Source organism: Tupaia chinensis, unplaced genomic scaffold, assembly GCF_000334495.1.
Source record: "Tupaia chinensis unplaced genomic scaffold, TupChi_1.0 Scaffold138666_1, whole genome shotgun sequence".
NCBI lineage: Eukaryota > Metazoa > Chordata > Mammalia > Scandentia > Tupaiidae > Tupaia > Tupaia belangeri.
In genome coordinates this window covers 359,382-372,165 of record NW_006198558.1, presented here as the reverse complement: position 1 = coordinate 372,165, position 12,784 = coordinate 359,382, and the positions used below count along the sequence as shown (strand labels likewise).

Below are 12,784 nucleotides of genomic sequence, written 5' to 3'. Positions count from 1 at the left end.
TTTGTTTATCTGAGGATGGTTTTATCTTTTCTTCCCATTTGAAGGATAATCTTGCTGAGTATAGTAATCTTGGTTGAAATGGTTTTATTTCAAACACTGTAACTATATCTTCTCATTCTCTCCTTGTTTGCATTGTTTCTGCTGAGAGGTCTGATGTTAGTCTCATGGGATAACCTTTGTAAGTAACTTGACATTTCTCTCCTGCCAATTTTAGTATCTTGTTTTTATCCGTGGTTTTGACCAATCTGGCTATGATGTGCCTTAGAGAAGATCTTCTTGGGCTGATTCTATTTGGTGTCCTTTATATTTCTTGGGTCTGGATGTTTGAATGCTTCTCTAGGCTTGGGAAGTTTCCTTCCAGGATTTCATTAAATAGATTATCAATGCCCTTATTAGTTTCTTCAACTTCTGTGATATCAATTATTCAGACATTTAGGCCTTTAATGGTATCTAGTATTTCTCTTATATTATCCTCATTCTTTATTGATTTTTAAAAATCTTTTTGGTAATTTTCTCTAGATCAGAGGTTTTGTCTTCTAGATCTGCTTTTATTTTATTTTATTTTTGAGAGGTTTTTGCTTTAGGGCACGTGCGCTTGCCAGAAAGACAGAGACAGAGAGAAAAAGTGAGAAATCACCCCCCAGGGAAGATGGCCATGCCGCAATCCCTTCTCCTCCATTCTCCTCTCAGGATCTTGGGCATGCACGCACATGCACCTGGCATGAGTTTAAGCCACCGGGTCCAGGACTTGAACTGCGGTCGGCTACATGGGAGTTCAGCAACATAGCCATTACACTAACTACTGGTCCCTATATATGCTTTTAATACTTCTGTGGGAAGTTTTGATTTCCTGTATTATAGCCTTCAACTCTAACAGTTCCATTTGATTTTTTTATGGTGTCTACTTCTCCTTTCAAATTGTGGAAGGACTTCCTCATCTCTCAGAGCTCATTGTCTCTTTTCTCCTGTGCCTCCTGGAGTTTGTTGTCTCTTTTGCATCTCATTTAGTTTTGTCACTATGAATATTCTGAATTGTTTATCTGACATTTCCATCATGCTGTCTGTGGATGATGAGGAATTGTTCTTTTCTCTTGGGAGAGAGAGATTTTCTTGGTTTCTCATATTTCTTGTGCTTCTCTACTGATTTCTGGTCAGCTGATAGAATATACGTCTCTTCCTAAATCTTGGAGTTAATCCTGAGTGTTCAAAGGCATGCTGGAGGATGTTAGCCTCAATCTTTCTGCAGATCTGTCTCCCCGACACTAACCCTGCAACCTGTATTGTTGTCCCTAGAACTGAATATTCCAGTGGCTTTCAGTTTCTTGAGATCAGGTGCACCTGGGGCTGAGGTTCAGGGTTTCAACTGAGGAAGAAAGTAGAGGTCGTGTGGTAGGCATGTGCAGTGCACTTTAGGAGACTATTAAGTCTGGAATGGTTGGGAGAAAGTGGCGGTCCCAAGGTGATCTCTGGCCTAGGTTTTCTCATTGGATGGCACTGCACAGGGGCTCAGGGACAATGGCCAGCTGATTTATTTTGCTTCTCCATATTTTTTCTGAATTTTATGTTCAGATAATCTTGTGGATCCTAAATTTTCTCAACACTTGAAATAACAGTTTCGTTTGATTGGTGGTATGGTGGTTAAGGCATTTGGTCCCCTGACTGGTTTGAGTCTCAGACCTGGTGGCCTGAGAAATATGCCAGGTACGTATGCGTGTATGCCCAAAACCCCAATAGGGAGCAATGGAGAAGGGATTGCAGCACTTTTTCTCACCCTCTGTCACCCTCTCCCTCTGGTGCGTGCACCCTCTGCCAAATTTAAAAAATAAAAGTTCAATTTATAGTAGCTCATATGCAGAATTATAAATAGTAAAATGTACTTATGATTGATTTAGGCACTAAAGGTAAGCCTTATTGCTTATAATCAATGTATAGAAGAGCACCTAAGGGGCAAACTTTATTCTTTATTTCTAAATTCTTAATTAAAAAAAAAGTTATTATTTAAAGTACATAAAATTGAAACTTCTTATACTGAATAGTTTAGTTAAATTTGCAGTCCAGACTAGTGGTACAGTCATTAGCCTGCTGGAACCCACATAGCCAACCATAGTTCAGATCCCTGGGTTTACTTGAAAACATATCAGGGGTGCGTGTGTGTGAGAGAGAGAGAGAGAAAGAGAGAGACCATGATCCTGATCCTAATGAGCTGGAGGGCTGGGGAAATGAGATTGCAGCCTGAAGAGATCCTGTCAAAGGTGCTTTTCTCCCCCTCTCAAAATAAACTTTAATAAAAGGCTTAGGGGATTTTAAAAGGTCAAAGTGTTTTGAATAATTTCTGATCTTATTTCTCTCTTTGGGGGTGGGGAGAGATTTTTTTGCTGTAGGGCGTGTGTGCTCACCAGAGAGCAGAAAGCAAGAAGTCACTCCCCAGGAGGAATGACCATGCCGCAGTTCGTTCTTCTCTGTTCTCCTCTTGGGATCTTGAGCACTTACGCACATGCATCCAGTGTGAGTTTCAAGCCACCAGGTCTGGGACTCAAACTGTGGTCAGCCATGTAGGAGTCCAGTGATGTAACTGCTATGCTATCTGCTGATCCCCTTATTTCTCTTTTTTAAGTGTCATTAATTAATTTTCTGGAAGATTCTATCAGCTGTAATTATTCTACAATCAAATACAGACTATAAGACTCAAAATTGTATATTCATCTTTTTTTTTTTTATGATGTCTGAAATAGTTCTATCAGCTGTAATTATTCTACAATCAAATACAGACTATAAGACTCAAAATTGTATATTCATCTTTTTTTTTATGATGTATGAAATAGTGTGTCATTGTGAAGTAGATTAGGAGACAAAAACTTGGACTTTGGATATTGCCTGTGATTTAAGCAGTGTCATTTTTGGCAAGATGTGTATTAATCTGCTTTTTTTTTTCCTCCCACTTACCAAAGATAGGATTTTTTAAAAAGTAAGAGCATGGTATAAAATATAAAAGTGCTGTATGTACATAATAGGTTATTTTAATATTAAATTATTAAAATTAGTTAGATTTCTCTTTTTCTTCACCTTATTCCTCTAAAATGTACTTTTCATCAAGGACTGTATTCACCCAAGTATTCCGAAAGCAAAGGAGGCTCCCACAGTTAAAGCCAAAGCTAAGGCCTTTGAAAGTCAAAAAGGCAGTGCTGAAAGGTATCTATCACCACAGCAGAAAACAGATCTAACCATCATCTGCCTTCTGGCCTCCCAAGACACTGGATAGCCCAAATAGCCTCAGAAGAGCACCCTATGGAGAAATAAGCTTGACCACCATGCTATGGAGTTTCCCTTGACCACTTAGTTTGCCATGAACAGCATAGAAGACCACAACACACTTACTTATATTCATTGTGGATGTTCAAGTCAACACCCTGACCAGGCCTAAAGGAGAGGAAAAAGTTATATGTTCAGCTGGCTCTTCGCTATGCTTTGAACATTGCCAACAACATTAGGATCATATAAACTGAGTTCAATTTTATATGACTAATTTTAAGTATAAATTTTTTACATCATTAAAAAATTACTTCAAATTATGAACTTATCTCACTTCTCAGTTCCTTAAACTATCACTGGGACAATAAAATTAACCTATCACCAGCGTTTCTTACTCTTTGCTGTGTTTTAATGATTTCATGAAGTTCTGCAAATTCAGTTAGAAGCAAACATCTAATTCTGTTCTTCAAAATACAGGCTGAGTAGTATTTTGTTTGTTTGTTTTTGTTTTTGCCATAGGGCATGTATGAGAGAGAGAGACTAAGTGAGAAATCACCCCTTCCTCCATGATCGTACCTCTCTTCTCCACATGATCTTACCTCTCTTTTTTTGCCCAAATTTCCTTTCCTGCACTCTTCCCCTCCCACGGTATCCTTCCACTTTGTCTCTAGTATCTGTAACAATTTTTAATGCTTTTATGTCCTCCAGTCTTTCAGTCTCTACCATAGAGTGTGGACAGTCGGTATATGTTAAGTGGAGACATACAATGTCTCTCTTTCATAGCCTGACTTGCTTCACTCAGCAACAAATCTTCTATGTTCATCCACTTTCTATCAAATTCTAGGGCCTTGTTTTTGTATGGCTGAATAATATTCCATGGAGTATATGTGCCTCACCTTTTCAATCCATTCATTTATCCATTTGTGAACATTTGGGTTGGTTCCATGTCTTAGCAATTGTGAATAATGCTGCAATAATATGTAGTTGTGCAAGCACTTTTCCGACTGAACGTTCTCCTGTCCTTTGGATAGATACCCAGGAGTGGAATTGCTGGATCATATGGTAGATCTATTTGAAGGTCTTTGAGGAACCTCCATATTGTTCTCCACAGTGACTGGACCAATTTACATTCCCATCAACAACCTAGGAGTGTTCCCCTTTCACCACATCCTCTCCAGCACTTACCTTTTTATTAATTTTCGCCATTCTGACTGGGGTTAGGTGGTATCTCATTGTGGTTTTGATCTGCATCTCCCTTATGATGAGGGATGTTGAGCATTTTTTCATATGCTTTTTGGCTGTTCATATGTCTTCCTTAGGGAGTTGTTTATTCAGCTCATTTTCCCATCTTTTAGTTAAGTTCATCATTTTTTTCTGGGTAAGCTACCCTATTATTATTTTTTAAATTTGACCAGAGAGCGAGAGGCAAAGTGAGAAAGCAACCTGCCAGGTCTAGGACTTGAACCATGATTAGCCATGTGGGAGTCCAGTGCCTTAGCCACCATGCCACCTCCCGGCCTCTCTTATCTGCCTTTTAAAAAATTACATAAGCCAATTGCTTACTATGATAACCTAAAAGAGAATTGATTTCTTTCTTAAATAATGTCCCAGTTAATATTAAGTGCCATTTAGTCAGTATTTGGCCATTAAATTATATTTACTAATACATATGAGTTTGTTTTAAGTTTAGTTCTTTGAATGTATATCTGCTAGCAATAAACTGCTCTAAGAAGCTCAAGTGGATCTATTATAAACAGCTTTTAAGAAAATTAGTTTCCAAAGATTGGTTAGGTCTCTAGACTTCTGTTAATATCACTGGGTATGAGAAAAGAAAAGTTACTTTTTTCCTTTTTAAGGTTTTTGCTGTGGGGCACATGTACTTGGTGGAGAGAGAGAGGGCAAGTCAGAAATTACTCCCCAGAGAGATGGCCATGCTGCAGTCCCTTCTCCTCTACTCTCCTCTTGGGATTTCAGGCATGCATGCACACATACCTGGCGTGATTTTCAAGTCACTTGGTCCAGGATTTAAACTCCAGTTGGCCATATGGGACTCCAGCATTCCAACCACTGTGTCACCTGCTGGCCCAAAAGGAATGTTTCTTACAGTTAGTTCTCTGTGCACTGTGTTTTCGAATGATAGCAAAATGATGGTAAATATCAAAGGTTAGTAAGCCAAGCTAAAAACAGCATAGCAAAACTTGATTTTTTGAAAATATAATATGAACAGTTATTCCAAAAATGATGGACATTGTATTAAGCAAAAGAAGAGAATGGGGAAAGAAAATTAGCCATTTTTCCTGTGAAGAACAAATTTAATTATCAAATATTTACTCTTTAGCTGAGTGTCTTCTCCCAGTTTATTATGGATTAAGATTATGGAAAACTCAACTATATAAAAGCTAAATTTTCACATTTCCTTCACTGTTTAGTTATTTTCTAGTCACAAGTCTAGAATCTCATTAACATGAAATGACTTAGTGTTTAAAATCGTTGCATGGATGTTTTTGAGTAGTACTCTAATTTAGGTAACTATATAGGATGCTGTGTATGAGACTGATGTTGGCAAGTGGAATAAAATAGTTTTAATACGTTTTATGGAAATTATTATTATTATTTTTTTGGAGAGATTTTCACTGTAGGGCGCGTGCGCTCACCAGACAGAGACATAGAGACAGAAAGCGAGAAATCACCCCCCAGGGGGGATGGTCTCGCCGCAATCCCTTCTCCTCCATTCTCCTCTCGGGATCTAGGGCACGCACGCACACGCGCCCAGCGTGAGTTTTAAGCCACCGGGTCCGGGACACGAACCGCGGTCGACTACGTGGGAGTCCAGCGACATAGCCATTACGCCAACTGCTGGTTCCCTTATGGAAATTATTTTTGACAGAATGAATTTACATTTCAGTGACCTGAATGAATAATGCAAGTTTTTTTTTTTCATTTTTAAAAACTCTTATAATTAGTTTGCTTGAGTTAATTGGGCCAAAGTAATCAGTTCTCTGAACTTCCATGTTCTATCAGAATTTTATTATTAGAGACAAAAATAGTAACCTAGTTGGTTGTTCCTGTATTTTATTTTAAAGATGAGACCAGATATTCTGGCATTATCAAGGAGTCAAGACACAGTGTTCTGCTGGGACTCCCAGGTTCTGGAGAATCTGCAGAGTGGCAGATCACAGAAACACACTTAGGTTTTGTAACTAAAATGGAAAAAAAAAAAGGAAAAGAATACTTTAATATTTCACATTTACCCACCCTTTTTAATGAAATATTTCTTCCTACCAGGCAAATAATCGGTTGAGAATGAGCACCTGTTTGCAGTTGATCGTTTATATTAAACAGGCTGCATTTGAGTTGAAGTCATCTCTAGAGAAACTTGTTTTAAACAAAAACCATCCTTACAGTTTCCTTTGTCTGTTTCCTTTTCTTCTTAGTCATTTTTTTCCCTTAAGTTTGTTTCTTTCTTCTATAAGCAGAGACAGACAAAAAGAGAGCCTCCCCACTCGAGTCCCAGTGCTGCAAACCGACCCCAGCCTCAGCCACCTCTGGATCCTGGGCATGCGTGTGCCAGCAGTCTCAGATACAAACCCACACGGGCAAGCCTTGCAGAGTTTTGTGCTCCACAGCTCCTGTTTTGTTTTCTTCTTCCTGTTTGCCTACGTTTTCTACACCCAGTTCAAAAGAACTAAAGAAAGGGATACACTGATCACGGTTTCCCTTTTTCTTGATTAAGATATTCTGGGGGCCCAGTACTTGGCATAATGGCTATGTCGCTGGACTCCCATGTAGTTGACCACGGTTTGAGTCCCAGACCCGGTGGCTTAAACTCACGCCGGGCACGTGTGCATACATGCCCAAGATCCCGAGAGGAGAATGGAGAAGAAGGGATTGTGGCGTGGCCATCCCTCTTGGGGGTGATATTTTGCTTTCTGTTTCTTGGGAGTGCACTTGCCCTATAGCTAAATCCTCTCCAAAAAAAAAAAAAAAAAAAAGTATTCCTTTGGTTGTCGGTGCTATAACTCTCTGTTAGGTCATTGTTACTCTTAAATATGGGCCAGGTCCAGAGCCAGTCATCAGCTGTCACAGTCTATAACAAGTACAGAATGTATCAGCACTCATCCATTGTTCCTCTCATTTTATGAAACCGTGCTATCTATGTACGTTGATTCTTTTACAAAAATATTGGTCCACAGTGGGTTGGAAAGTCTTTCACTAGAGACAGTTTGAAAAGCACTGAGTTAAATGACATTATCAACTTCCAGTGCCTCCAAATGGTCGGAGGCAGAAAGGGTCATGGCTGTCCTACCGATCTTGCCGTAGCTGGTCAGGTACTCAGCTGTAGCAGTGTCCAAGTGAATCTGTCTCCCTGGTTACGATAATGAAGGGCTTTCTGAAGTATCAGTAATAATTATGATCATTGAGTGAATTGTAGCTGTGCATGTGACTTCTGAGTAGCTTTGTTGATTCTTACTTGGAATCGAAGCACCATCTGCTAAAATTACATTGTCTGGTATCAATAGTTCTTACATTTTCCCTATGAAGTTGATGAATCATGTGAAAAACTAAAGTTGTATTTCTCTCATGTATAAATTATATTCAATAGAGAATGTAGTAGTCATTAAATATGGCCAAAATTTGCTCTAAACTAAAAACATGAGTAAGGGGAAAGTTTCATTGGTAGTAGTCACCCATTATGAAATTTGCCATCTATTGGGTCATCGCAGAACTCAAGATGCATTTTTCAGTAGAAAGAAACTTAGAAAAATATGTCATGACTTTTCCAACAACCCAATATATGGTACATTTTGCATTCAGGTATTTGGATGGGTGCTTCCTTTAAAAATTCAGTTGACTGTTGATGACATTGTCGTGATTCAACCATAAGCCTCCATTTGCTCTGAAAATAACCAATTTCTGTTTTAGCATTATAATCTAAGATATTTTATTTGTATTGAAATTTGTTCCAAGGGCCAGTCAGTGGTATGGTGGTTAAGGTGGTTAAATCCCCATGGCCAACTGTGAGATTCGAGTCCTTGGCTCAGGCTTGAAAAACACTGGACACATGTAAATGTTGCCAAAATCCCTGAAAGGAGGGAAAAATGGAGGAAGAGGGATTGGAGGAAGAGGGATTGCAGTGTGACCATCGCCCATGAGGGTGCTTTCTCACTTTCCATCACTCCAGCAAGTGCACACGTCCTCTGTCAAACTAAAAAAGAAGAAATCGTTCTAACATTTTTGGGGGGGAGCTACTTTTTATTTTTCCAACGCAAGTTGGAACTGTTACTCTAAAGGTAAAATTTTAAAAGTTCTTCTTGTGTAAAGTTTGAATAATGAATTAATCATGAATGTTCTCCTTTCTTTGTGTTTATTAATATAGATAACAAGAAGAATCCACAGACTTGAAACATGAGTTCAGATGCCAGCCAAGGCGTGATCACCACTCCTCCTCCTCCCAGCATGCCTCACAAAGAGAGATATTTTGACCGTATCAATGAAAATGACCCAGAGTACCTTAGGGAGAGAAACATGTCTCCTGACCTCCGACAAGACTTCAATATGATGGAGCAGCGGAAACGAGTTACTCAGATCCTGCAAAGTCCTGTGAGTTGAAATCATTAGGCTATTCCTTCCTCTTTGGAAACCTTGATATGATGAGGTAGGAGGTATCAAAAATTACCCTCAAGTTTAATGTAGGGGTGAAGGAGGAGTGACCAGTTGTTTCCTCTCTTTCAAAGGAGAAATGGATACCTAATTTATGTATTTGCAAAGCTTTACTAACTACCCGATACTGTGTTTGATGCTGTAAATTTTCTTTGCGTGTTCTCTGGGTATAATGCTTCATTTAAGGAGGACAACAGGTTGTATTTAGCCTGTAAGGACACCCAATTCAGACTGCATGTCTGTGAAGGAAAAGAAAGGCATGACTTGAACCAAGAATTAAACCAGGTAGATCCCATGCCTGTCTGTTTGTCTTCCTTTAGGTGTCTTCACACTCAGAATTAAAGTTTTGTGTTATTGAGTGTTGTGATTTAGCAGCTTAATGATAAGTATACCTGATGCAGGTACACAAATATGAACACACGCCAAATAAACTAGATTAAAGGAGATTCTAAGTTCAACTTGAACAGAACATTTTGTCAACGCAGCAATCTACAGACTTTGTAAATCATATTTAAATAATTTGTTAGTTTTCTTACAAATTCTCAGTAGAATTGTGCAGGTCCTATGTAAGTGGATAGAAAATAAAACAGCCTGATTCAAGATACAAAATGAATTTATAACTTTGTGCATAATGAATATTATAGGCCCTTGAAGGCAGAGTTCAGCCCACTTTGACACACGGTGCCTAGGTTAGGGTTACATTAGGTATCTAACTTTGATACTAAAATAAGCACCAAGACATGGAGCAGTCCGAAGTGGCCCTGGTAAATCAGTTTTGTTGTGCCCTTGTGAATTTAACCACAGAGGTTGAGTGAAGCTGAAGAGGAATTCCACTCTGGCTAATTATCCCATACCTGTGGCCTTGATGGGAGCATTGAAACACAAGTTTAAAAAGCAATGTGAGCTTTGAGGAATTTTTAAAAACTATAGTGCCCAGCTTAAACCTTTTCCAAATGGAAAGAAGTTAAACCAGAGATATTATGATAAAGAAGTGATTAAGGGAATGCCTTATTTTATACAAACTTGGATTTTCATGTTTACAAATACTTTCAGGACATGCTAGTTATTTCTATCAAAATAAGACTTAATTCCTCTTCTAAAGGAACTCCACATTTTTTTAAGGAGTTTCTTATTAATCAAATGATTATAGTAACAGATCATATAAAGAAAGTAATTGAAAGAATGGGATGAAGTTCAGATTTTGTTTAAGGTTGTAAATATTGAGACTATATTGGGAAGCACCCCAGAGAGAACCACTCGAGTCTAACTCTAAAGTTCAAATAAAATGTTGGGTTGTTGGAAAAGTCTTGACATGTTTTTCTATGCAAAAATGGGTCATAACTTTCCCAATGACCCAATATATACTAAGCTACATTTCTTTGCCAGGGTTTCTGTTTTATAGTTTCCCCATTAAACTAAACACAGTATAATTTTGAGTAGATTAATTATTTTCTTCTTACATATTTCTGTTTGTAAATTGGCTTAAAAGTATCCATTTTACTTAAGCCTTGGAGAGAACATAATGAAATAATGGTAAAGAGCAGACATAGATCAGCTATTCCCTGTTGATGTTCCAAGAATGATCACCTGCTATCCGGAGAGTAGATATAAGGCTGAGATTTAAAAGAACTGTGAGTGGATCATTTTTTTTTTCTGGGTCTTAGGTAGTGAATTTTAAATCTTGTTTGTAAATGTGGGAAAAATGTATAAATGTTGCCTTTCTGTCATCTTTTAGAACAGTGGCTTTCGAATATGAAGTGAACAGACATTTTCTACAAAGGAAACGGTACATGACAGCCTGTATTAATTATCTACTACTAAGTAACAAATTGCCCCAGAACTTGGCAGCTTCAAACAGCAAGCGTTTAGTATCTTGCCATTTCTGTAAGTCAGGAATTCAGAGGCAGCTTAGCTGAGTGTTTTTTTACTCAAGTTCTGTCATGAAGTTGCAGTGAAGACATGAGCCAGGGCTACTATCATCTGAATGCTTGACTGGGGCTGCAGGAGCCACCTTTAAGATGGATCACTCACATAGTTACGGGCAAAAAAAAAAAAAAAAAAGCCACAGTTCTTTGCCATATGGGCCTTTCTCTAAGGCTGCTTGAGTGTTTTCCCAGAATAAATATCGAAGAGCGAACAGCCTGAAATGCTTTTTACTACCTAATCTCAGATGCCATATATCATATTCCACCGTATTTATTAGTTAGAAGTGAGTCACTGAATTTGGCCCATAGTGAAGAAGAGAAGAATTATAAGCTCTACTTTTCAAAATCAGTACTTTTTCTGAGGGTGTGGTAGGCACTCTCAACAGGGTGTCATGCTAGAATCCTCCCGCCTTTCTAGCCAGCAGTGATCATGGGTGTGCTCGGTGTGTACAGGCCAACCTGGGAACTGAACCTTGGTTTTCTATATGGATCTAGAATTGTAGAGCCATGTGCTGTCACTGTGCCTTGATGACTGGCCACGCTGTACCTTTACAGGAGAGAATTATCTATCGTCTGGCCTCAGTTTTATTTTAAAAGTGTAACAGTCTACTCTTTAGCCACGATTTATTTTAATTTGCCCAATATGCCCCCCCCCATATTTTACTTATCCCCTTCTAACACCCCTGCAAAGTCTCATTCCACTGCCATATTACCTTGAATCCAGAATCTCATCATTTTCTTTAGCCCAGGTGCAGATGATCCTTCTCAAGGTATAGTTCATTAAGTACGCTTCCTCTGATTCTATTGACCCGTGAACTTAAACAATAAGACTATCTGTCCCGACATACCCAGTAATGGGACAGGCAGAAGATAATTGCTATAGGCGTTCCTGTTAAAAAGTAAAGAAAATTGGGACCAGCAGATGGCATAATGGTAACTTGCTGGACTCCCACATAGTCAGCAGTGGTTCAGATCTCAGACCCAACAGCTTAAAACTCACACTGGGCACATATGTGTGTGTGTGCCCAAAATCCTCAGAGGAGAATGGAGAAGGGATTGTGGCATGGCCATCCCCCCCAAGGGGTGATTTCTAGCTTTCTGTCTCTGTCTCTTCAAGTGAACACATGTACCCTATTGGAAAAAAAAAACCTCTCTAAAAAATTTTTAGAAAAAAATTTTTTAAATGTAGATAAAATCGGGAGACACAAAGGAGTCACTGGTTCAGAGCAATGGTGGAATCATCTAGGCAAACGTTCCGGAGGAAGACTCAGTCCTGCTCAGTCTCCATGGCTCCTGGCTCTGCTGTCTGCGTTCTTAGTGCCACTGTCGGAATCATCCTTTTCTTTTCTTCAAAGGTAGCCTGTCTTTGTAACCACGTTTTTCTCAGCCTGCTTCCTTATAGAAGTTTTTGAGGACCCAAAGTGGTATTTTACATTTATACTGTGTTTGTTCCTTTTTACCCAAGCTTGAAATGTTTCTGCTGGCATCATTCTCTTAAAATTTTTGTGAGCCTACAGTGAATATTGGGGTTTACCCAAATCCATAATCAATAAAGATAAAAATAAAGAATATTAACAATTCATGTTTGTATGTAACAAATTTGTAACCCTTCTATTTAAAATTCTCAGTTCATTTGAGAAGAAAGGAAATCAGGAGAGAAACTAATAATTACAAGATGTAATACTTTTTCATTAAACACTTGCTATGTACCAGGCATTTCTTATATATGTATGATCATTTTTAATCCTTAGAGCAACTAAGCCAAAGAAGTATCACTATCCCCAGTTTACAAATGAATAAATTGAAACTCAGAAACATTCAATAACGTGCTAAAGGTTTTACAGTTTTGTTCAATGGTAAAGTCAGAAATTTTTTTTTTTTTTTGAGAGGTTTTTGCTATAGGGCACGTGCGCTCGCCAGACAGAGAGACAGAAAGCGAGAAATCACAC

At 38.6% G+C, this 12,784-nt stretch overlaps 1 protein-coding gene across 5 annotated transcripts in view; it reads left to right on the top strand.

The window, feature by feature from the left end:
• The window catches only part of ADD3 (adducin 3), a 196,083-nt gene that overhangs the window by 147,805 nt on the left and 35,494 nt on the right, over nt 1-12,784 (top strand). For all 5 annotated transcript variants that reach the window (XM_006161610.3, XM_006161613.3, XM_006161609.3 and 2 more), the window contains exon 2: nt 8,627-8,850. In XM_006161610.3, the coding sequence (XP_006161672.1) occupies nt 8,656-8,850 (195 nt within the window). In that variant the 5' untranslated portion in view covers nt 8,627-8,655. The remainder of the gene's footprint in view (nt 1-8,626; nt 8,851-12,784) is intronic.